The 26,366-nt window shown below is 33.7% G+C and overlaps 2 protein-coding genes across 3 annotated transcripts in view; one reads left to right on the top strand and one right to left on the bottom strand.

The window, feature by feature from the left end:
* The first annotated feature begins 11,704 nt into the window (after positions 1–11,704).
* LOC111059442 (2-acylglycerol O-acyltransferase 2-A) lies at positions 11,705–26,366 on the top strand. The gene is made up of 6 exons (XM_022347097.2): positions 11,705–12,007; positions 14,409–14,635; positions 15,434–15,699; positions 16,809–16,986; positions 18,670–18,869; positions 24,749–26,366. Exons 2-6 carry the CDS (start codon positions 14,409–14,411, stop codon positions 24,904–24,906), a joined length of 1,029 nt encoding a protein of 342 aa, XP_022202789.1. The 5' UTR covers positions 11,705–12,007; the 3' UTR covers positions 24,907–26,366.
* The window catches only part of LOC111059443 (kynurenine 3-monooxygenase), a 55,565-nt gene continuing 54,137 nt past the window's right edge, over positions 24,939–26,366 (bottom strand). For both annotated transcript variants that reach the window (XM_039434577.1, XM_039434571.1), the window contains exon 11: positions 24,939–26,299. In XM_039434577.1, the coding sequence (XP_039290511.1) occupies positions 26,198–26,299 (102 nt within the window). In that variant the 3' untranslated portion in view covers positions 24,939–26,197. The remainder of the gene's footprint in view (positions 26,300–26,366) is intronic.

Raw genomic sequence — 26,366 nt, 5'->3', positions numbered from 1 at the left:
CCCCAATATCTATATTTCTATACGCTTCAAGGTCCCCTGAGTCCAAAAAAGTGGTTTTTGGGTATTGGTCTGTATGTGTGTGTGTGTGTTGTGTGTGTGTGTGTGTGTGTATGAGTGTATGTGCGTCTGTGTACACGATATCTCATTTCCCAATTAACGGAATGACTTGAGATTTGGAACTTAAGGTTTTTCCCCTATAAGGATCCTAAACGAACAATTTCGAACAAATCCAATTCAAGATGGCGGCTAAAATGACGAAAATGTTGTCAAAAAGCCTGATAATTGGGAATCTAAAATCACACTTTGCATTGATGATGCAGTCCTCCTGAAATTTTTACAGATATTGGACTTGTAGCAGTTGATAGAGCTTATCAATGACTTTTCTAGGTATGAATTTGATCAAAATCGTTGGAGCCGTTTTCGAGAAAATCGCGAAAAACCCTGTTTTTGACAACATTTTCGCCATTTTAGCCGCCATCTTGAATTGCATTTGATCGAAATTGTTCGTGTCGGATCCTTATAGTGTAAGGATCTTAAGTTCCAAATTTCAAGTAATTTCAAGTGTGTGTGTGTGTGTGTGTGTGTGTGTGTGTGTGTGTGTGTGTGTGTGTGTGTGTGTGTGTGTATGAGTGTATGTGCGTCTGTGTACACGATATCTCATCTCCCAATCAACGGAATTACTTGAAATTTGGAACTTAAGATCCTTACACTATAAGGATCCGACACGAACAATTTCGATCAAATGCAATTCAAGATGGCGGCTAAAATGGCGAAAATGTTGTCAAAAACAGGGTTTTTCGCGATTTTCTCGAAAACGGCTCCAACGATTTTGATCAAATTCATACCTAGAAAAGTCATTGATAAGCTCTATCAACTGCTACAAGTCCAATATCTGTAAAATGAGATATCGTGTACACAGACGCACATACACTCATACACACACACACACACACACACACACACACACACACAACACACACACACACAACACACACACACACATACAGACCAATACCCAAAAACCACTTTTTTGGACTCAGGGGACCTTGAAGCGTATAGAAATATAGATATTGGGAATTAATTATAATATTACAATAATATATATTATATTATAATATAATTATAGAATTTTTTCGGAAAGCAATACTTTCCTTACCTATGGTAATAGGGCAAGGAAAGTAAAAAATTCAAAAAGTAGTACTGCGCGACCACTCAATTCATTGGAAATTTCATTATCTCTAATATTGTATAGAGAATGCTTTTTCTCGAAAAATTCAAGGTTCTCGAGATTAAATGGAAAACTTGAAAAGTCCAAAATTTTGGGGGTGAAGTCGCCCTCTGGCGTGTCAGCAAATTTCAGATTAGAATTCAGCGCCCCAAAATACATATAAAACCGTCGAAAAAAATTCTTTCGCGGCTGTTTCCTGAAAAACGACCATTTGACTGGACTATAAGTTGTTATTGGTATTAATAGATAGAATTTACAAAATGTACTTGTACAGATGATATCTTTATTCCTAAAACCAAACCATTTAAAGACACATTTTATTCGACTTGTGTTATTTACTCCTGTAATGTTAAAGTAAATACTACCTAGAACACAACATCAGTAACAACCTGTTACAATTTATGATAAATATCGGGGCACCGAGCTCCGCTCTGGACTACAAAAGCATATAAATATTATTACCAAAGAAGAAATTATAATAAATGTTTGTAGTTCATACAGAAAGGTTCTATCTAATCACAGTGGATTGAGATTAATTCCCAGAGGAATGCAAAAATTTATCTCACAAAAGCATGTTAAATTTTAATCCTGATTAATTTCACGTGAACCAAATCACAGAAAACCATTTCAAAAAGATAGCTTATCTGATTGGTTCTACTGGAATTAATCAGGATTAAAATTTAACCGGCTTTTGTACAACTGCCACTAAGCCTACCTGATTGAATTAGGTACAAACGTTCAACAGCTGAGTCATAATTTTGTCTCAGTCCCACACTCAGCACTCGCTCACTCACTTCCATCATCAACAGACGACGAAATTATCAGCTGTTTTTCCAAGGATGAATAAATCCTTTTAATGTCCTTCAGCGAGTTTTCCCAGGGATGAGACCTAGTGCAAACGAATTGTTATATTATGAACCTACTATGTTTTGAATATTGTGAGAATCGTTAGAGCCGGTTTCGAGATCCGGTGAAATACAAACATATAAACACCTAAACATTTAAACATCAAAACATATAAATAGAAATTGCTCGTTCAATAGTATAGGATTTAGGATACCTAAACTTGCCGACATTATATATATTGTATGAATAAAATTGTTCTAAATTTATATGAATTTTACCAAAATTGCTATGCAATATTCTTTTGCAATAAAGAATTATCAATGATGTTATTATTCAACTTTTTATAAGTAACCTTAACATTTAAAAGGCAAAGCCTCCCTCACTTATCTTTTAATATCCTATAAATATATTTGTCATGTAGTTTTTCCTGTATGTAATGAAGTACTTTGATAAATATTTGTACTGGTATATAAATATTGAAAACTTTAATAATCGTTTACTACTTTTTAGTCCTCCCGTACAAGAACGGGTGCACTGCTAGCTCAAAAATGATATCAAAAAGATACTTTATTTCTATTTTAAAAGAGATAAGAAACGATGATATATATTTTTACAATATTATGAAAACAGAAAGAATTCCTCACAAGACCAAAGGTAAATAATGTCCTTTGGAAGATTAGAATGTAAGATGTGAATTTTACTGTCATACACTGACTAATGTTAAAAACTAAAGGATTGGGAATTGGGGTAATTTGGGGGGGGGGCATTACACTTGGATTGGGGGGGGGGCATGCGCCATTGCCCTTGGGGGGGCTGGGAACCCCTCCTCACTTTTATACTATCACAGCTGTTTCAGCCAAGGATGAATTATCCTTTTAATGTCCAGCGAGTTTTCCCAAGGATGAAACCTAGTGCGATCGAATTTTTATATCATAATCCTAATATGTTCCAAATTTCGTGTAAATCGTTGGAGCCGTTTTCGAAATCCGTTGGACATAAATAACAAGATATAAATACAGAAATTGCTTGCTTAATATAATAGGATATTGTTTGATTTGTTCAACATTGAAGTATTGCAGATGTGAACTTCTAAAACTCGTAAAAGCAAGGGACTCGCATAAACAATGTCAAACATGTTTTATCATGACCATCTGGAATAACAGATAACATTTTTTGATAACAGATCAAGTCATTGATGACTGAATTGGAACAAGAAGAACCGTCTATTTTCGCTTTTGAAGTGTCCTTATTTGAAAATCCACTGAGTGAACATATCTAAGGACTGAAAATTTTGTGAAGTGAAGAACTACAAGACTTAACCTATTTCGGACTATATATGACCCTATTCAAATTTGGGAGAGGAATAGCACAATGGTACCTTATTTTTTCTCTCCCTATCATTTTGATGATATACTTATTGTATGAATGAATAAAGAACGAATGAATATGAATAAAAGAACCAAAGATCTTCTTGAAAAGAGTTTTTCCGTCTCTATCATTGAAAGAATTTTTGATATGAAGAGATTGAGGCGTATGACTATTTTTTGAAAATGAAAGTGATGGAACCGATGTGATATGTAAGTTATATACCAATACAAAAGTGATGGAAAATTGAAGCAAAGTTCAGCTCCGAAAGTTTTGCCATCTTGTTGGTTTGGAGTTCGAATTTCACGTTCCAACAGCTCATGAACGAATTTCTTTGTGAATAGATTGGGAAAATTACTACTATCACTGCTGTCTGAGAATGAAGAGGATATATAGAGACGGTGCAGGATATTTGAAATAACTTTCAGAAAATAAGTGGAGATGGAGATGGATTTGAAAGCCCTTATTCACTTCGAAATTCATTTTTAAAATGATCACAATGAAACTTGATCATTGAAATTGTTGGAAACCTCTTTTTGAACCTCCTTGTGCATGGACGGGTTTTAAAACTCCACTAGAAATATGGACTAAATTAATAATTTTCCAGGATTTCGAGAAGCATGAGGGATACTTTTCGAATTTGATACATAGGATACGAACACCATGGTTTATTGTATTTCAAACAGGTCTTCTATTAATTTCTTCCAACTTTTTCCTCGTTGAAATTTCATTGATGCTCTGTAAAATCATGAATCATTCTAACTTTTCAAAATTGTTCTGAAAAAACTTTCCTCAGATGAATCCAGTCACTGGAATCTGGATAAACAAAAAATATTCGCAATGAATTATTGTAGAAGTATTCCAGACTAGAGACAAATATTGATAAGCTCTTCATTAAGAAAAGAAACAATTTGAAAAACTGTTCTACCTCTACCATTACATTTCGAAAGAGCAGCAACCCTACTTTGGAGCAGGGAAGAGAGCAAAGTCAATAATTCATATTCAACGTGGTGGAGGGTGGTGTAATCCACTCATGGGTTCTGCTCTGAATAGGAGAGGAACATAGTCCAGTCACTATATACATTGGTGCAAGCAATTTATATTGTAGTTCTGATTTTTTCATAAATCATAGCAGGTGAAAGAGGAAGTTCTATTCTACATTTCAAGATCAAGTTATAATTTTAATAATAAGCCATTACCGAGATACATAGCTTTGAATATTGAAATTGGCTATTTTTTGTGTATTGGAATATGGGCCTTAGTACACTCAACAATAAATTTTCCACTTTTCGGCCGAATTTGAATTATGATGCATGATTTTGGACCGCCTTGACGAACCGAGAAGAATGAAGTGTACTACGATTAAACCTGAGCAGTGTGTCAGAAGTTATAAGTGTTTGAAATTTTTATCCTTGAGGTGTCCTTAAGCGCGCCTCTCCACTAGGAAATACTGAAATGAAGTGCATCTAACAGGTGATTCTCATAGAACATAATCTCATGAACTTATTTCATTGTGCGAAATATCAATGTGAAGACTATGTAGTTGGTGATGATGGTTGAAGCTGAAAATTAGGTGTTTTTCACAATACAAGGAGCATTGTTGTCAGGTGTACCTGAAAATCTATATGAGATATAGCGCTCCACCTGATCTCAGGTTGTAGAGCACAAAAATACGCCCGGAGGGATTTTGAATTATACATCCAAATGGTAACAATCGGAAAATATTGTTGATCAAAAACTAAAATTCATCAAAATTGATTTTTTCTTCAAATTTCACTCATTTTTGAAAAATCATAACTATTATAATATTTCCGAATGATCTCATTTTATTAAGAATTTCATGATCTAGAAAGAATGCAAGAGCAAATTTTTCTGTCAGATTACAAGATTTGGCATAAATAGCTGAAAACTGGAAAATGAGCCAAAAATGTGAGGTTTTTGGGCCACTCTGTATCTAGTACAAGGAAATTTTGCATGAAGAAATTGGATGTCTATATTGACTGGACTAACAACCATTCAACTATTGACTTTACTATTGACCAAGTAGTGTGTCCGAGTAGTATGAAAAGGTAGGTTGAAAAACATCAACTCATTTGATGGATCAACTCATTTGATGGATCAACACATTTGATAGATCTATCATTCCACCAGTATTTTAAGGTAGGTTCTAAAACATCAACTCAGGAGTACTTTCAAATCGGTTGATCTTCCATTCCACCACTACTTCAAGGTAGGTTCTAGGACATAAATTCACTTGAACCAACAAATAGAAAGAAGCTTGCATGCTTTGAAAGTAGGTTCAACTCACTCGAATGATCAACAAGAATGAACCTTGCATGTAATCATTCCACCGTTCAACATTAACGATCTGTTACATAAGTCGTGCAAATAGAAGATGCATCATAATTATAGTGCAGTTTGTTATGCAACTTTGAATGCACTTTTTCACTGAACAACATTATTATATGGTTCCCCAGCCATATTCATGTACCAGTCTCTGATATCGATGTACATTTGATCGATTGCTGACTGATTACCACGTAGAGCAGGAATCCCTGATGTTAGCAGGTACTGTTGCATATGACAGATGTTTGATGTATCCAGTCCGTGTTCCCTTGAAGTGAGAAATTCCTGTGTCCTGTACTTTGGATCTAATGCACTAGCACTGAGTACTAGCACAAGGTAGAGCACTGCTTGGTACATGCTTGTAGCCACCATGATTGAAGAATGATGATTGATAGCTGAAACATGAAAACTTTCATGTTGAATCATATTTCAACAAAAGATATCCATCGTGGTGTAATGGTTTACAAACAATTACACCTACACTCTACCTACCTACCTACATTCCTTAACCAAACATCTTACATCCCCATATATACAAAGAAGATTCGAACCCAAGTCCTTATGAATAATTCATACCCGAGTCCTCTAGAATGGAAAGCAGAAGTGCTAACCACTAAACCACGGTGGATATCTATTTACTTGTTGTTTATTATGTATACTTCAACAACTATATCCAAGCTCATTACAGCTTCTAGTGAGCTGTAAGTGAACAGTGACTGAACAGTGTCTGAACAGTGACTGATCAGTAATTGAACTGACTGACTGACCACTGAGTGGACCACCCCCAACCATGCTCCTTCATGACCAACTTGAGCTAGAAAGATAGGTCCCCCATTGATGCCTCTAATGCTGGTGGGTGTGGCCATTATTCTCATTTAGGATAATGATGAGGAGACATCTTACTTAAAGTCTCCCACACAGAGTATTCATCAAAATGGATCTTTTAAAATAATAACCAACAATAATAATAAACAATATAGATTGTACTTACTTTGCTATTCACTAAAAACTGCACTGCACTAACATTTCACAGTAGCATCGGCTGTATGGAAAAGTTAGAATAACCATTTGATCATTGTTGCAGAGGTAAATTGAAGCATGTGGGAAAATCAAAGTCATTGGATCAAGAAAGTTCTCCAAAGATTTGAATGGTTCACAATTTTCTTTTCTATACTCACAGTAACTCCACAGTCCACCTGGTGCTCATGGTAAAGATGTAGGAACATGAAGATTCAGAGTTGTCTGCTGGCCCCATTGCAAATGGGTGGTACTATTGATGAATGAATATCTGTTTCAATGTTACTGGTATCCAACACTGGAATTAATGTATCTACATAAAATGTTTCATTGTTCTTGAAACTGGTCAAATCCAGTAGAAATTGCTGTTTTTCAATGATTACATGCTATTCTTGACACATACTTACTTTTAAACGGTACAAGGTTCATTCTTGTTGTTCATTCAAGTGATTGAACCTACTTTCAAAAAATGCAAGCTTCTTTCTATTTGCTGGTTCAAGTGAATTGATAGTTCAACCGATTTGATAGTACTCCTGAGTTGATCCATCAACTGAGTTGGTCCAAGCTTCTTTCTATTTGTTGGTTCAAGTGAATTGATGTCCTAGAACCTACCTTGAAGTAGTGGTGGAATGAAAGATCAACCGATTTGAAAGTACTCCTGAGTTGATGTTTTAGAACCTACCTTAAAATACTGGTGGAATGATAGATCCATCAAATGAGTTTATCCATCAAATGAGTTGATCCATCAAATGAGTTGATGTTTTTCAACCTACCTTTTCATTCTACTTGTCCTAATTTTCAAATGGTGTCTTCTCAAACAGAAATTTTCCGACTCAGAGATGAATAAGCTCTCAATAATGATTCCATAGAAAATGTTAGTGCAAATCGTGCAGGCCTTGCAACCAAATGATTTGCTGAGACATACAGAATTCGCAACTGAGATTCTCAACAGGTTTGATGGCGCAAATGATTACTTAAATCACATAATGTTTAACAGATGAATCTACCTTTCATGTCAATGGAATGGTAAATAGGCATAATGTCCGTATATGGGGATCAGAAAATCCACACGCTACTGTACAGTTACAGCAAGACAGTGAAAAAGTTAATGTTTGGTGCAGCCTAATGCACAACAAGGTTTTTGGGCTGTTCTCCTTCACGGAAAAATCCATTAGCACTAACATTTACTTAGATGTGTTGTAACAGTTCATTGCACCACAGTTAGAAGATTATCAACCATGGATAATTTTCCAGCAAGATGGAGCACCCCTCCACTGGGGTTTGATAGTGCGTAATTTCCTAGATGAAACATTTCCGGATTGGTGGATTGGAAGGGATGGTCCAATACCCTGGCCACCCCGCTCTCCAGACATTACTCCCCTTGACTTTTTTTATGGGGATATATCAAGGACAGAGTCTTCGCCACACCAGTTACTGACATCGACAAATTGAAGGTTAGGATACAAGCTGCTGTGGGTAATGAGACAGAATACATGTAACAAAACACCTGGCAAGAACTGGAATACCACTTCGACTTTCTCCGGGCTACCAAGGGGGCACACGTTGAAGTTTACTAACGTAAGTGATATTAAAAAAAACTACTAACACTCACCTATGTAACAGCGTCAGATATCAATTTATATGTCAAACGGTTATTCTGTAATGAATTTTTAAAATCAGGGCAAGACTTTATGTTCACTCTGTATTAAGTTAGGTCACGTCGAGATCACATATTCTCTGTCCTTACCTGCTAATATATCAGCTTTTATCTGTGCCCAACTTCAACCTAGGAGCGGATCTCCTACTACAAAGCAGAGATAGCTGGATGTGATAATTCCAAGCAGTAGAAGTAGATATAAAAGCGGAAATCTGGAACAACATGCGCCAGAATTCCCCACCTAACCTAACCTAACCCAACCTAACCTAACCTCAAGGTCATGGCCAAAGGTCAAAGGTCAAGGTCAAGGTCAAAGTCAAGGTCAAGGTCAAATTCAAAGTCAAGGTCAAGGTCAGGGACAAAACTTGAAAAAAAAGAAAAATATTAATGATGAAAAATCAAAAATAAATGAAAATTTAGAAAAAAAAACAGAGGAAAAAAACTTTGAGAGGAAAAGAAAACTTAGAAAAAATAATAATAATAATAAAATTCAATAATGAAAAATCAAAATAAATAAAAATAAAAAAATAATGAAAAAATGAAATATAATTAAAAAAATAATAATAATAAAATTTAATGATGAAAATAAAAAAAAAGGGTTTGTGTCAAGAATGGCCCATGTTTGTTGGTCATAGATGAGGAATTTTGAGCCAAGAAGATAACCTCTCATAGAGTCACTTATAATCTATGAAATAAAAATTTCTTTCTAGAAATTCTAATTGTTTTAATTCAATTCTATTATCAGGGTGTGGATGCTTTTTATAAGTTTTAGAATCTATTGCACTTTCAAGCATTCACAAAATCAATCAAATGTTCTTTCCAAGGGTGTTTGTATGAATTTCTCGATTTACATTAGATATTTTATCAAAATGACCTGGTTTGCTTGAGCAATTGGGTTCAGCAAAGAGGTCGTCTTTTGGCCGTGGTTGTCGGTGATGCCCTCAGTGGCGGAGTTGGTCCAGTCTTGCAGCATCATCCAGGTCCCCATGTAGGCTCCATCCAATTCAGCATGCGGTTCTCTTCATCATTGTTTGATGCGCTCATAGTCAATTGTCTGTCTCACCTCTCAGCCCAAGCACACGGATATTGTCTACATTGGCACACAGAAAACACTTATGACATGAATAGTCTGGAGATTCAGAAATTTGGCTGCTAACTATTTTTTTCATTTATTTTTGATTTCTCATTATTAAATTTTATTATTTTATTTTGGAATAATTTTTATTCATTTTTGATTTTTCATTATCAAATTTTATTATTTTTTTCTAAGGTTCTTTTTCCAAGTTTTTTTTCAAAGTTTTTTTCCCTAAGTTTTTTTTATAAAGTTTTTGATAATTTGACCTTTACCCTGACCTTGACCTTGACCTTGACCTTGACCTTGACCTTGACCTTGATCTTGACCTTGACCTTGAGGTTAGGTTAGGTTTGGTTAGGTTTGTTAGGTTAGGTTAAGTTGAATTTTTTAGTTAGGTTAGGTGGGAAATTCTGGTGCATGTTGTCCCAGACTTCCCCTTTTATATCTACTAGTAGAGCATAAAATTCGAAAAGATTCTGCTCTCGAAATATTTTTTGAACGGCTTTTGGTCTATCGAACCTATCCTAGCCCTTCAGAATTTATTAGAGGCACAGTCCCACAAATTATATGCATCAAGGTTTTTGCTCGACCTGTTTGGTATTATGTACCCATTTCCAACATAGGCAGTAGTTTAAGGTCATCGAACTTAGTGTCTAGCAATTGCTACACTGCAACCTACACTTCAAAAGAATATTATTCTCAGAGAGGGTGTGCGAGAGTTTATGCCTCTTGTGATTTGGACGATTGTATTAAATCTTGTACTGACTCACTCAATCTGGTGTTTTTATAGTGTTCATTCACACACTTACAAATTGAAAGTTATAACACCGAAGACTCAGTATAAGATTTTTTATACGTGTGACGTCTCCATCTGGGGCATTACTCAAATATTATCGAAACCCCCCAAGGAGCGTTACAACGGCTCAACTTGATTTTCATTTTTTATTATAACTGACCTGGTGTGAAGAGATCTGTGAAATCAGTGTCCACCTGAATAATTGAACATGTCAGTTGGATGGAGGCATGTTATTATTGCTCGTCAAAACTGTTGCTCGTCTAAACGGAGTGCTAAACTTCATATCTCATTAGATTGAAAAATTATTGTAATCAAATCATACAAACTCACTTTGGTTTTCACAGTCCAAACTTTACTCTTTATTTTTATATAGACTATAGGTATCAGTGAAAAGCTTATGAGAAGAGAATTTTACAACTATCTAATCTTGTGATAGTCTGATTAAAGATTATTGTTTCTTGATACATTGAACTGCTAATCTATTAACACACTATTCTTTATGTTTCAGGCATCAATATGCAGTTAATTAATTTGAAACACCAGTAGGTGTTTGAAACAACAAAATAATGTGAGTCTATAATTATTTTGGAATCAATTTTATTCATTGTTGTATTTTTTCATACTTTCTGTACAGTTTTCTTTGACAATTTGTGAATTCAATACCACATGATATTATTCACGAACAATTCTAGAACAAGACTTGAGAAGAAATTACGAGAGAAAGAATCTTACAATAATTAATGGAGCCATATACTATTTTCATGTAGGCTACTCATAAACTAAACTATTATATTTTTTATAAGTTTATTCTATACTGATAGGCCATGACAATAATAAATTTGGTATACTACAAAAACTATCAATAATGCAACTCTATTCAATTTTCGAACAATATTCTCAATTATCTTGGAGTAAGAGTATTTTATTCATACAGGCTATTGCATCATGAATAGCTCACTTTCGTCTATGGAGTTTGATGAGAAATGTATTGTAGAATAGATACAGAAGTACAATACAGAATACAAAAGTAGAGAATAAATTTCGATTAGGCTACTGTGATGGATAACAGATACTCTCATTTTTTTAAAAAAAAGTAACGAGCATTGCAACTTTGTAACAGACAGGCTATTACCCTACCATTCTGTATCGGTGGAAAGGTGCATCTCAATTCTTCAAACTGATATTTGCATCATGATCTGTGCGTCAATTGATTGCAACTTCGTTCGAAGCAAAATCAGTCCACGTTTGATCAATATTAATTGAGCAATTAGATGAAAGTCGCTCATCGTTTCTCGACTCATTGAATGTCTTCCGCCCTATCAATTTAATAGCTTTTAGTTAATTCGGCAGCCTCAATCGCACTTTCATTCACGCAAAGACGAGTCAGACCGAAAGAGATAGAGCTGTATCAATCGGCTGTTATTAATGAACGCACCCCACAACTTTATCTATCTAGATAGTGATAAAGTCACGTTGACATGACTTGTTTAGTAGGTACCGGCACAGTGGTTGCAGGGAGTTCTTTGATAGTTCAGTAGTTATTAACGATACGTTAGCGTTCAACTTGCTTCTCTATTCAACCAGCCAACAAATCGGTTTTGAAATCCCCAATTTGCTCCATTCAGCCTGTTTCCATGCAATAATTTTGGATACTGGGATTACTTATCAATAATTATTGTGAGTATCTACTTTTAAAACATTTTCTATCAGGGTCTCAAAATGAAGTATTCTCATTTTATTAAGTGGGTGTTCTTCAGAAGTGCTTTCTTTCTTTTGATTCTAGATAGATAAACGTTGCGTATCAAAGCGATTTCCCTATAAGACGTACCGTACTTCGGATTGCATTTTTAGAGCAGCGGTCCCACATTATTCTTTTTTCCATAATTTTCATAGATGATGGAATTCCATTCTCAATATTTTCCATTTTCTACCCACTCAATAAATAAATATCATCCTACAGTAATTGAAACATAACATACATTCACTTGAATATTTCAATAATTTATCCAATATTCTACTGTATTACTATTTTCCCTACTGCATTATTTCCATTTGAATGAAAACATACAACTACTATAAGAGTGCTTAACCCCCAATTACTTCAAAATATCGGGGACCGAGCTTTGCTCTGGAGTACAAAAGCATAGAAAATTTATTACGAAAGAAGAAATTATAATAACATTCATACAGAAATGTTCTATCTAATCACAGTAAATTGAGATTAATTCCCAGAGGAATGCAAAAATTTCCCTCACAAAGGCCCAGTTGCACAAAAGCCGGTTAAATTTTAATCCTGATTATAACTCACGTGAACCAAATCAGAGAAGACCATTTCAAAAAGATGGATCTACTGGAATAAATCAGGATTGAAGATAACCCGTTTTCGATTACAAAAGTTCAACAGCTGAGTCATAATTTTGACACAGTCCCACACACATGAACTCGCTCATTCACTTCCACCAACAGATGACGGAATATTATTATCATATGTTTTTCCAAGGATGAATAATAATTATCCTTTTAATGTCCTTCAGCGAGTTTTCTCAGGGAAGAGACCTAGTGCAATCAAATCTTTATATTATAAACCTACTATGTTCTGAATTTCGTGAGAATCGTTAGAGCTGTTTTCGAGATCCGGTGAAATACAAACATAATAAACATCTGAACAGAAGTTGCTCGTTTAATAGTATAGGATTGATAACGATGGAAGAGACATGATATTTCAGTGATTAAATACATAAGCAATGATTAATCAAAGTATATGATTTTTGTGTAGGTGTGGAGTGATGCATGAGTGCATTATCAATAATAATTGAATTCAGTATTCGGAATAAGGAGAATAATGGAAATAAAATAAACTTTCTGGAATAAACACTTGATTCATGATTGGAATGATAAAAAAATTAAATATTTTCGCAATAGAATATTGCATCTCCATTCATGATATCATTTTACTTTAAATTATTGGACTGTACAATATACAACATACAATAATTTTATAAAACATATTGATGTCGGCGCTCATCATCATACATTGAGCATTACTTAGTAATCCATCATTTTATTTGGCAATAGAGCTTTATCTCAGTTTCCTAACAACCCCTAATTTGGTATTATAATATATAGCCTAACTTATTCAGCCTATAAGCAGTGTGAGTATACGTTATACCCGAGGACAATGTTAATTTGCCATCAAGTTCAATTTTTCCTTCGTTCTCTTCATACAGATGTAATCTCTTATTCATAGGAATGTTTAGTATACTATAAGCATAGATAAAAAGTATGATGATATTCCACGTTTATGTTCTGAATTTCACTGTTAACTCGAGCCGATAGTTCTTGCTGTTTTTTTTTCAAAAGCTATGTGACACTTGTACTCTCCAGCACTGGTATTCTTCATACTATACCGTTCTGCAGTGGCGTACCGTTCATACAGTACCGTAACACTAGACAATAGAGTAATCAGCTTGAAGTTTTGATCATGAACCATACTATGGGACATCTTCTTATGCTATTTTTTCTCTATGCTATTAGCTTATTAAGAATATTAATAATAATATTAACAATTATTGTAATAATAAAATAATTACAATAACTCATGCTACTGTCTCTCCCTCCAATAGCTAGCTATAAGAATAGAAATAATTTCATATTGCTTCAAATAGCCTACAACTACACTCACAAATCCATATAAAGGAATAATGAGATTCAATTGGTGAAATGAATGTGGCAATTTTTGAACTCATGTGGCTTATCGTATCAAAAGCGTTTGACATTTATTCACTATATAAACCACATCCACACATCCTGCTTGATCAAGTTGAATTATTGAATCAGTAGCCTATATAGCTGTCGGTCGAGTTGGTTCACGTTGGTGCTATGGAAGAGTAAAAATTTAACACTTCAAATAAAGTTGCGAAAATTAGAATAGCATTGAACATAGCATAGCATTGAACATTTAACACTGAACATAATCAATCAAACATTACAAGGTAATATCTTTGGCAATCGATTAGTATCGCAAGGCGTTGGATGTAATTATAATCAATTGGAAATTACGTGATTTACTTATTTTCAGATGCCTCTGTTATTTGGAATCAAATTTGCACCTGTGATTGTGCCACTGGAACGAAGGCTTCAAACACTAGCTGTGGCCACATGGTTCATTTTCATGACAAGTTCCAGTTTTATGGGGTTTATGTTATGTGTGTATTTGCTATTGTACACTCGCTTCTATATACCAACACTGATATACATTTTTTGGACTTGGTATGATAAGGGCATTGCAGAAAAAGGAGGAAGGAGGTTAGTTTGTACACATAATATTTATTATATGTGATGTGAAAACATTCTATTCGGATACAATTATATTATAGTTAGGCTATAACCACTTATTGTACTGTTATTATAACGACATGAGTATACTATCATAGTCATCTCTAATGCAGGTGGATTCATATATAATGATGTGGGAATATTATAGTTGAATTCATAAAAGTGTACTGTGAGAGGAATTTTATAGAAACGCGCAATTGAAAAGAAATACTGTTGTCAGTGGACAAAAAAATATTTCATACATACATTAACTATTCAAAAATTTTCAAAATTTATCAGTTGGGTACTTGTACATGATGGCATATAATATTTAGAATAACCTGTAGAATTCGTGAGTGGTTGTATGTCGATCAGAATATAGATATATCATACTATCAGTAATCTGGAGTACCCAACTTTCAATTTTTTCCCTAATATTTTAACATATCTGTCCTTGCAATCATTCTCAAATCTTCCAGATACTGTAGGCTATATACGAGTTATGCAATAAATAGTTAATTATCATGTACTGTAATATTTCCAACATTTATTTGATGTTATATGCAATCTTGAAATAATGCTCTAGTTCTAGTAACAAACATTAACTCATTATAAGGATGTATTGATATCTTTAATATTGTTGTTTTCAAGACAATAGTTGTTCAATTTATTTTCAATTCAAAAGTTGTGCGAATAAGTGTTGTTTTTTTTCATGATATCTTTTGGACTGTGTAGCCTACTGTTAGATTATCTAGGTGATAAAATTTTATGAAAACTTGGTTTTTACAGATTATCCTGGGTGAGAAAATTAACATGGTGGAAGTATTTTTATAATTACTTTCCTATAAACTTGGTAAAGACCGTAGAACTACCAACTGACCGAAATTATTTATTCGCATCTTATCCTCATGGAATGCTGTGTTCTGGAGTTTTTGGCAATTTTGCCACAGATGCGTCAAATTTTTCGAGTCTTTTTCCAGGCTTGAAACCATACGTGCTCACTCTAAATACTCACTTTGTGATGCCCTTTTCAAGAGAGATAATACTTGGTCTAGGTAAGCTACTGTGGAACTTTTTCAATTAAGTACATTTTTCGAAGAAACACACAAATAATACACGTTTTAAATGAGATAAAACACATATCAACAAAATATAAATGCTTCAAGGTGGAGTGTTCAAGATATTCAATTACTGTGGTTGAGTGGCTGATAATAATTCGCCTATATAATATTATGGTCGTAACACTTGCAGTTTTTATACACCAACTTACAATCTCTTAAATCAATATAGAAACAATCAACAGTTCCAATAGACTATCGTACCGTATATTTTTCTCATAGTCAGAAATAGTTTCAAGTAGTGATAATCTCCTATTATCAAGTACTTCTATTATCGAGTAATGTTTTTTGATTTGTGAAAAATTTTGTTTTGATTTGATGTTCTTACATGAACATTAAATCGAGTAGCCTATATAATAGATGAATTCATCTAGAAACCCACTAGTTCCATTAGTTTTGATTGCAAGTTATTATTGAATTAATGAATAATTTATTTCTATAATTAAACCGTTAGATTTCTTCATGTTGCTGTAACTCTTCCATGAAGTATCTCTCCGACTCTTGTATCGATAATGTATGTATTCATAAGCTTAGTAAGTTCAACAATAGTATAGATGAAACATACAATATGAGAGAAGGAAGAAACAGGATATTGAATAATAATATTATATTAAATAGTACGATGTATATGGTATATCCTAATAGATAAGAATGGTTTTTTGAATGCGGTTATCTATAAATGCTAATTAATCCACTGAAAAATCCTGTTTTATATTCGTCATAGGCTTCTGCTCACAGCAAATACTCGCAACATAGTTGATAGCTACTGATAATTGGAAATTAATATAGAATAATATATGAAAAAACATAGAATTGAAAAATTAAGTTGGCCTAGTCCAAGGCAATTCTAGAAAGGCATTTTTCATTTCATTATTAATTTTGTAATCAAGAGACTGGTTTTATTGGCTTGATAAAGCTCTCTCGAATCATCCATTGTTAGAAACTTATTTGATTCATATAACATAATAATTATTCTTAGAACTTCATAGATGCATTTCATGCCAGTTGATCATAGATTTGAGATTATCAGTCTACTATGTTATTAGGAGCTGTCACTGCTTCCAAAGAGAGCATTTTATACCTATTAGACGAGGATGAAAGTGTTGGCAAAGCTCTCATTCTAATGGTGGGAGGAGCAAGAGAGTCATATGCCTGCAAGCCAGGCAGGTACAAAATCATCTTGAAAAATAGGAAAGGTTTTGTGAAACTGTCACTCAAAACTGGGTGAGTTTTCAATCAGAGTAATTCTTCCTTTCAATAATTTCTTCTATTGCTATCATCAATTCTTCAGCTTCTCAAGACGGATATGCTACATTCATGATATCAATTTTCTCATCTATTCTATTTTTCATGACGAACTGCTAGATAATAATTATTCGTTATTGAACTATTTTTTGACACTAGTAGGCTACAGTCAATTTTTTGAATAAAAGGTATTGAAAACTAGTTCTCACGTGTGGAGCGCTTTCGGATTTTAGAATCCAAATCAATAGTGTTGAGAATGGATCTATAAATCCGAAAGCACTGCACACGTGAGTACTAGTTTTTAATAGCTTTTATTTAGAAACTTGACTGTAGTGTCGTCAAAAAGTTCAAAAACTAAATAAATTTCATGTTTCGCATAAGGTACCTATGTATTCCTTTACAATCATTGAACCCTCCTTACTCATTCCCCTTACACTGAATAAAAATTTCTTAAAGTTGTCTTCCGCATAATTATGCTAAAAAGTGTCTCATTTGAAAAGCGCATCTCATTCTGGAACATACCAACATACTTCAAACAGTAATATTATGATTAATTCGTTTTAAAGCAGTTGCTAGGAAGTCTAAAATATTCCCAGTTTTACATAGGCATAGTGAGTGCTACTAACTGTATTCGAACGAATCATAGCATTTTGCTATTTTGCTTGGAAATTGGCAGTTGCTTCGTCTTTTTCTTTATCGGGCTACTACAATAATTATTAAAATGGGATAATGAATCATAATTTCAAAAATTTAATTAATAAATCAAATATAAAAAGGGTGCTCAATAACGTTTATTTTATTTCAATAGGATAAAACGGATATGATGAATTCATTTATTTATTTTCTCTTTCACCTTATCAATAAGATGTAACCCTGAGTGTAATCATGTCATGTAACAAGTAACCCTACTGAATTTGACGTTCAGATTTGAATTATTGTGCTTCAAAAAAGTGGATACAAGGATGTATGCAGCTAGTATTCTCAGCTACACAAAATAATTTCCCTAATGATTTTATTTCTGACAAGATCTTGGAAAACTATAAATTGATGAATCTTTATATCATAAACCTACTATGTTCCAAATTTCGTAAAAATCGTTAACGCCGTTTTCGAGATCCGTAAAACATGAATAACCAGAATATATAAAAATAGCCAGATATAAAAATAACCAGATATATAAATACAGAAATTGCTCGCTTAATATAATAGGATTTATTGATGAACAGAATAAAATATTATCTAGAATGATCGTATTTATATTTTACAGCTGGCTATAATAGGTCAGCTTATGAGTTTCGGAGATGCGATATTTTGATTTTCCACAGAATCACTCGCTCAATTTTTACTATCCACAGACGACGAAAGTCTCAGCTTCTTCAGCCAAGGATGAATTATCCTTTTAATGGCGTACAGCGAGTTTTCCCAAGGATGAGACCTAGTGCAATCGAATTTTTATTATTCATAAACCTACTATGTTCCAAATTTCGTGAAAATCGCTAGAGCCGTTTTCGAGATCCGTTGAACATAAATAACCAGATATAAAAATAGAAACAGATATACAAAAATTGCTCGCTTTATATAATAGGATAATGATAATTTATCATGTAAATTCGTTCATTAAGGCTGTGCAGCATTTATAGTAATACTTGTATGTGATTACAGGACATCGCTTGTGCCAGTCTTCTCATTTGGAGAGACCGATCTGTACGATCAGGTGGAGAATCCGCCCGGCTCATGGCTGTTCTGGCTGCAAGAGATCATCCGCAACATCAGTGGAATAGCGCCTTGTATTCCTATTGGCCGAGGACTATTCCAGTACTCATTTGGTCTGATGCCTAGGAGGCATTCTGTCACAACAGTTGGTGAGTGTGACAAAAATCATTCTTATTTCATTCATTTTTTCCAATAAGCAAAAATTACTAGTTGTATTATGCGTGAGTGAGTTTTAAGAAGACTGATTGACTCTCAACTTGGAATCAATATATGAAAGAATTGAAGATTTTTCCGAATAGTCTATAGCCAAATCAATAAAAACAAAAAAAAAGCAGGAGTTTGCACAAAATTCAGGGGAAAGCTGCTTTTTTCAGGGTGTTAGTATGCATAATACATAGCCTGGAACCGAAGAGTCTCCATCGTTACACACCTTGCTATGACTTTAATACGAAACATTTTTCTTTTAAAAGACGGAAGCGCAAACTTCTATTAGACTGAATATAAGATTATTGGGTGAAAAGTTCCAAATTTTCTGGCTTTTTCTGGGAATAAGTTCCTCAACAATAGATATACGTCATTAATTGTATTTAATGGAGGTTTTGAAAAGTACGGCCGGCCGGATCCGGTAGTTCAATGTCTTAAAAATTAGTCGCCTCGCCAAACCTGGCCGGTGAGAATCAATTATAAAATATTCTTTTGTGGAATTGGAAATGGCTGAGAAATCAATTAAAACCAATTAGAATATTACCGTATGTAACTTCAATGATTGTTTAGATTTTTAATGGGAAAATACCTATTATAAAAGCTTGATTTTCCAATTTAATATATCTAGGATACAGTAGACTATTTATTGTTCGAATCAGGGTGAATATTTTTAATCCTACAGAACAGAATATCAACTACCACAAGATTACATCCTATACTATTAAACGAGCAATTTCTGTTTATATGATTGTATGTCACCGGATCTCGAAAACGGCTCTAAAGGTGCGTACAGATTCACACGCCGCGAACATGAGCCATTCACTTTTAATCAGCTGATGCCAAGCTTTTTATAACTGTATCTTACCGTTTCTGTAAAAATACAGATATAGTCAGCTGATTAAAAGTGAATTGCCCATGTTCGCGGCGAGTATATCTGTACGCACCTTTACGATTCTCACGAAATTTGGAACAAAGTAGGTTTATGATATAAAAATTCGATTGCACTATAGTGAGGTCCACGTTATAATGGCAGTGGGGAAAGATATCAGAACAACGATGCCGATTCTCTGTCTTGTCAATGCCTTATTCTATAGACGGTAGGCTGATATATAGGTTTATTGATGTACTAATATCAATTGTTCATTCTCGTTTAAAATGATCAATTATATTTTATCAAGTAAGAAATTATATTTTTCAAATATTTCATAATGAATTTCCATTATCAAGATGAAATATTTTGTTAATTAATTATTAATACTACATTGTTAAAAGACGATCTGGCAACAGAGCAAAGCGAGAAGGAGATAGCGCTATCCGCTTTGTTGAATGATAGACAAGGATATCAATACCATTGCTAACCAAACACTACTGCCATTATAACTTAGACCTAGCTATAGGTCTCATCTCTGAGAAAACTCGCTGAAGGACATTGAAAGGACAAATTCGTCTTTGGATAACCAGCTGGCAATTTCGTTGTCTGTCGATAATTGAAGTGAGTGAGCGAGTGTGTGAGTGGAGGTGAGACTAAGTTATGCCTCTCACGAGAAATATTATCTGGCAAGAAACTAATCGACATGATCAAATAGAAATAGGATTAGATATGAGTTGAATGAATTTAAACAAAAATCAATAACAATAATGGTGTAATTAGTGTAGAATAGTACATCCTATTATATTAAGCGAGCAATTTCTGTATCTTTATATATTTATGTTCAACGAATCTCGAAAACAGCTCTAACGATTTTCACGAAATTTGGAACATAGTAGGTTTATGATATGAAAATTTGATTGCACTAGGTCTCATCCCTTGGAAAACTCGCTGAACGACATTAAAAGGATAATTTATCCTTGGCTGAAACAGCTGAGAGTTTCGTCGTCTGTGGATAGTAAAAAGTGAGCAAGTGATTCTGTGGAAAATCAAAATATCGCATCCCCGAAATTCATAAGCTGACGTATAGCCAGCTGTAAAATATAAACACGATCATTTTAGAGAATTGTGTTCTGGCCCCTGTTTCATAAAAACTTAGAAGTCCTTTAATTCAGAAACAGCTGATTTTATCGGCTATATTGAGCATGTAATATTGGAATGGTGATTCTCCTGTATTACGTGACTTATAAGTTTTATGAAACAGGGCCCTTTTGAATCAGTTATGAAAATTTTCCCTTTTGAAAATTGTCGGTATGTACTGTCCAAAACAACTGTCATAATATTATACAGATTGAACCTGAAATGATGACCCCTGAAGTTTGAAGTAGAATTGAAGCAATTCCTGTGAATGCCATACATTTTACTGTTTTGTTTCTTCCAGATAGAATGTGGTAGAGTGTCTTATGAAATTTAAAAGGTGAAAAGTCATAGATGAAGAAGATGGATGTAATGAGGGACATTCATTTTTGCAATTGCGAATGAATAGAGAATGGAGGAGTATAGATGACAAAGATGAATGTAATGAGGGAATAGGTGTTCTTATGTTCAATTTTGTCCTTTTCCCTCATTACATTCATTTCCGCAATTGCGAATAGATAGAAGACGGAGGAATAGATGATGAAGATGAATGTAATGAGAGAGGAGATTTCATGTTCAGTTTTGTCCTATTCCCTCATTTCACCTTCGCCTTCTTCTCCTTTTTTCCTTTTTCTCGTTCTTCTCCATCTAAGCAGAGAATATTGTCACGTTTTACACGTGATCAGCTGATTGAAATAGATTGTATTTGCCGGGCCATACTACTGGAATAGGCTAATCACATCTCACCATTGATATTATTCTTTCCTACAGTTACGTTGAAAAGTGGCCATTGCTGCACTGATTACAGAACGCAAAGAATCACTTTTCCGCTCTAGTGCGGGAAAAATTTTTCCTGCACTCCAGATTTGCAACATGGCAACGCAAAATAGTTAGTAGGTTATAATGGAGCACCAGTGCAGCAAAATCAAAATTAAGTTGGTAACAGTGACTGTGGTGCACGTTATAAGAATCTTGAGGTGGTGGACAACAGTGGATGACAGCAGTTGACAGCACACAGCCATTCAAACACTACTACATTATTCAATTTTATTTATTAATAATAAAATTACACAGATATGCATTTGATGCATTTCAGGGAATTTTACCCATAATTACCCACTTTTCATATTCAATGGTAACTGTAGGAAAAACTTAATGTGAAATACGTGCGCAAAGTTCGTCTGCTGCACTCAAGAAACCATTCCGCCCTCGCCTACGGCTCTGGCGTAAACGTTTCTTTCGGTGCAGCAAACTGTCACTTTGCGCACTAGTTGCACAAATAACTATAATCTTTATTCAGAGATAATCTCCAGGGAGGCCCTTGAGAATACTGAAATGGGAGTCTTGTGGATGGAGAACGCTTCAACAACATTCTATATGCAGATGATACTATAATTTTTGCTGACAGCATGAACAGCCTGTATATAGGAGCTTGTGAACAAGATAGGAGGCGTCAGTGGACAATATGGCTTGGAAATCAATGTGAGCAAAACTAAGTTCATGGTGATAAGTAAGGGAGCAGTAGGAGGATGTGGCTTGATGCTCAACACCAAACCGATAGAGAGGGTGCAACAGTTCATTTACCTTGATCAATAAGAAATGGGAACATTCTCAGGAGGTAAAATGCAGAATAGAAAAAGCGAGGGCTGCATTCATTCAATCAGATGGCAAAACTGTTCAAGAGTCTCAACCTTAATATGCACATAAAAATCAAACTTCTTCCCTGCTACATTTTTTAAATACTCTTCTATGGCATGGAGTCATGGGCACTGACCAAATTAACTGAAAAAAGACTCGAGGCTTTTGAGATGTGGTTGTATAGGAGAGTATTGAGAATTTCATGGATGAACAGAGTGACCAACAAAGCTGCATTGAATAAGAGCGAATGGATAATGATTTGTAATTGATGAACATCATCAAGAGCAGGAAGCTTGCATATTTTGGTCATATCATGTGGGATGAAGCAAAATATGGCCTGCTGAAATCCGTTCTCCATGGAAAGATCTATGACAGGAGAGGACCAGGAAGGAGGAGAATATCATTCCTGAAAAATCTGCGAACCTGGTTCTCCAAGACTACAGCAGGACTTTTCAGGATGGCTGTAAATAAGATATCAATAGTCAGCTAGGCTGATCGCCAATATTCGGAACGAATAGGCACTAGCAGAAGAAGAAAAGGTTGAGTGGCACAGTGAGCAAAAGAGGGTTGGCGAATCATGGTTGTATTTAGTATTGGCAGAGATGCCAGAGATGCTTCGGATTCCTCGTAAACTCACAATAAAGATTCTTCTTCACGATAATATATTAACTTTTTGCATTTGGTTTTTTTTATCTTCATTTTTTCAAATCTATCAATTTTTCTTTTTTTCTTGCTTTTATTTTTTTCTTTTTGATACAGCAATCTTTGACCTGATAAAACACCTTATTATATTACTGTTGTAGGTACTTATTTTTAATTGTGTTAGCTTTTACGTTTGAGATTTATTGTATTTTTTTCAAATGTACTATTTTTTAGGCTAAATATTATGAGTAAAGAAATGAATTCGAATTATTATCAGAAACTTCTGGTATTTATATCTTATCGTCAAGATAAGAATTCTCTCTCCACACACTGATTAATAGACCGAGTAGGGAAATATATTTCCTAATTTTTTTTTAATTTTGATTATTTATTCATTTCATTGTAGAAATAAGTTGGAATTGAAATTGTAGATAACTTAATTCTGAATAAGAATGTCCTCATTACTTCCAGTCTAAAACGCATCCAATCATGATTCATTATTCAAAGAAGACAGTGCATACAAAAACTAGGTAGCACATTCAGAAATCTCTCCTTTTATCAATAGAATAGGTAGACCTACCAGAAAATTTGGGTCGTTTTAGACAAAAAGTAGGTGATTGATAATTTTTTTCAATCAATTAGCCTATATCTACAATTTCTTTCCATTTAAAATACCATCAAGCAATATTGATTATCATCCCACATAGGTACTAATTAAATCCATTTTAAATTGCAAGAATAGGTTTTCTGGCATATTTCTCTTATTATCTCAACAATCATCTATGCCCACATCAATTTCAAAATCTCAGGCTCTATTGCGCCTTAGGGAATGTATTGGGCTGCTTTCCATTAATATTCAACTTCTTACACCTTATTTAATTAGATGTAGAGTTATTTCTTCTTAATGGAAACACGGACATGTAGTCAAATACCATTCTAATGACTTCATGACGTCATGATATTTTACTACCCTTACATCTTCGCGTGTTTTCATTGGCATTAATATGATTGAAAATTATAACTCTTGTTCATCAAAAACTCATTTCCAAACCAATTTCCAAGAAAATTACGTTTACGGTACTGATCATAAAGATAGGACCTAAGTCAAATAATATTAGTCCATAGTTTCTATGGATCTATCTTTATTTTAATTAAATTTCAGTGAGAGGGCCAGCACGTTTCAATGAACTAATAGTTGTTGAATCAATTGAATCATATTTGAATATATTCCATTCAAAATCCAATTTGAAAGTCTTGATGTTCTTCTTTCGTTTTCTTACTATAATCAATGTAAGTCCATGATATATTATATTGATGAGTGAGTTTGAATAATAATGCAATGCAGATGAATTATTGAATTCAAGTTTCAAGGACAATATGCTCTGTTTAATCTTGTGAATAGCACAATTACTGTATCGGTAGTGAGCTTTTAATGTAATATTTTGAAATTAAAGCTCCCAAATCTTTTAAAAATCCTGGATCTTAGCCAGGCCGTCATTATAAATGAGAAATTGTTTGATTTGTTTATCTCTTTTTCAGTTGGGAAGCCAATCGATGTAGTGAAATCAGAAAATCCGAGTTCAGAAGAGATAGACAAACTTCACACATTATTCTGCAAGGAGCTCACAAATCTGTTCGAGACTTACAAGCATAAATATGTCAGTAATCCAGAAAAAGTTAAACTTGAAATCGAATGAACAATATTCAAGTTAAATCAACGAGAACATCATATATATTATTTATTATTGTAATAATAGAAAATACTTAGCTACTGCTCATCAATGTTACATTATATAGCCTATACATTATATATTCAAAAATTAAGTGATATTAATTTACATCTAGAATCTTTTTAAGAAGATATTATTATAATATTAAGATTCATCTAGTCAGACAATAGTTAACAGTAAATGGTTAATAATTTGTGAATTATACTTTTTAAAATACAGTACGGGCTACAGCATCATTTTATTGGAAATTCATGCACATGATGAAAAATTTTTTGCAACTACATGAAAGCTTTCAAAACATGAAGCATTTGTGGAAAGCTGATTCACTCATTCTAATAAGTACTCATATATCCAAACTCTGGATTCATGAAATCGTAGAAAACATCTGAATGAATTCAACCAATATTATTGTGCCAGATAAATTACAAAATTTCATAGACTCCGGATCTTATTTTATGTCTTCTTCAACTCGCTATGCCTAGAACCGATAATCATATTCTTTTCTGATTAATATATAGGAGAATTTTCCATTAAGTAAGTCTACTACTCGTATAAAAAATATTATTGACAATAGTATATGAAACAAAATCAATTAAATTCAATTATTTTTAAACACCATACTATAGAAGGAAGTAATAGGAGAGTCTTTTATGAACAATCCTTGGTTGTTAACCAAGATTTAATTAATCTTTCAGGAATACGAAGAAATAATCAATTGAATTTATTAAGTTACTACTGAGTAGTACCCATTTTCCAAAAAAAGATGTAGTGAATGATATTCCATGGTTTATGTCAACATGTGGGAATGAGGGTGGCTGTTGTTTGATAAATATTATTTTATTCCTGGCTCTTTTATATTTTTATACTCTGTTAGACAATAGCCTACATAAAATTAATCAGAATCAGCTTATATAAAAACAAACTAACTTATGAAGTAGAAAAACAGTCAAATCGTAAAGGAAAATTTCATTCTTATTATTATAAATACTATATTAAATATGATATACTGTCTTTTAATAATTAATAATAATAAGTAACATCAGTTACAAAAATTCTCATTTATCTTGTTCATTTGAAACTGAATTAATTTCTTTATATAAACGGTAAGATAAAATTCTGATATATTTAAAACCTATTCGATAGGTACAGTATTAGGTAGCCTACTTGTTGATTTATTGAACGATAATATATTATTATTATTAGTACCATAGGAAGTAATTCAATGCTCTCCAGTTATTTCAAGGAGTAACCAGTTCTCTCAATCATCGACACTGTAGAAACTGTAGAGCAGCATCAAGAATAATCCGATTACAATTGGTAAAAATAATACCAGTAAAACCTGTGCAGCTCTTTCAAGGGCCTGAAAAGATACCAAATAGAATTTTATACTTATGTTGAATATAAGTTTACGTTATTCACAAAAGGAG

The sequence above is a fragment of the Nilaparvata lugens genome, chromosome 1, assembly GCF_014356525.2.
Source record: "Nilaparvata lugens isolate BPH chromosome 1, ASM1435652v1, whole genome shotgun sequence".
Classification (NCBI taxonomy): Eukaryota; Metazoa; Arthropoda; class Insecta; order Hemiptera; family Delphacidae; genus Nilaparvata; species Nilaparvata lugens.
The sequence above is the reverse complement of the archived record's forward strand: the minus strand, read 5'-3'. Positions and strand labels throughout refer to the sequence as shown.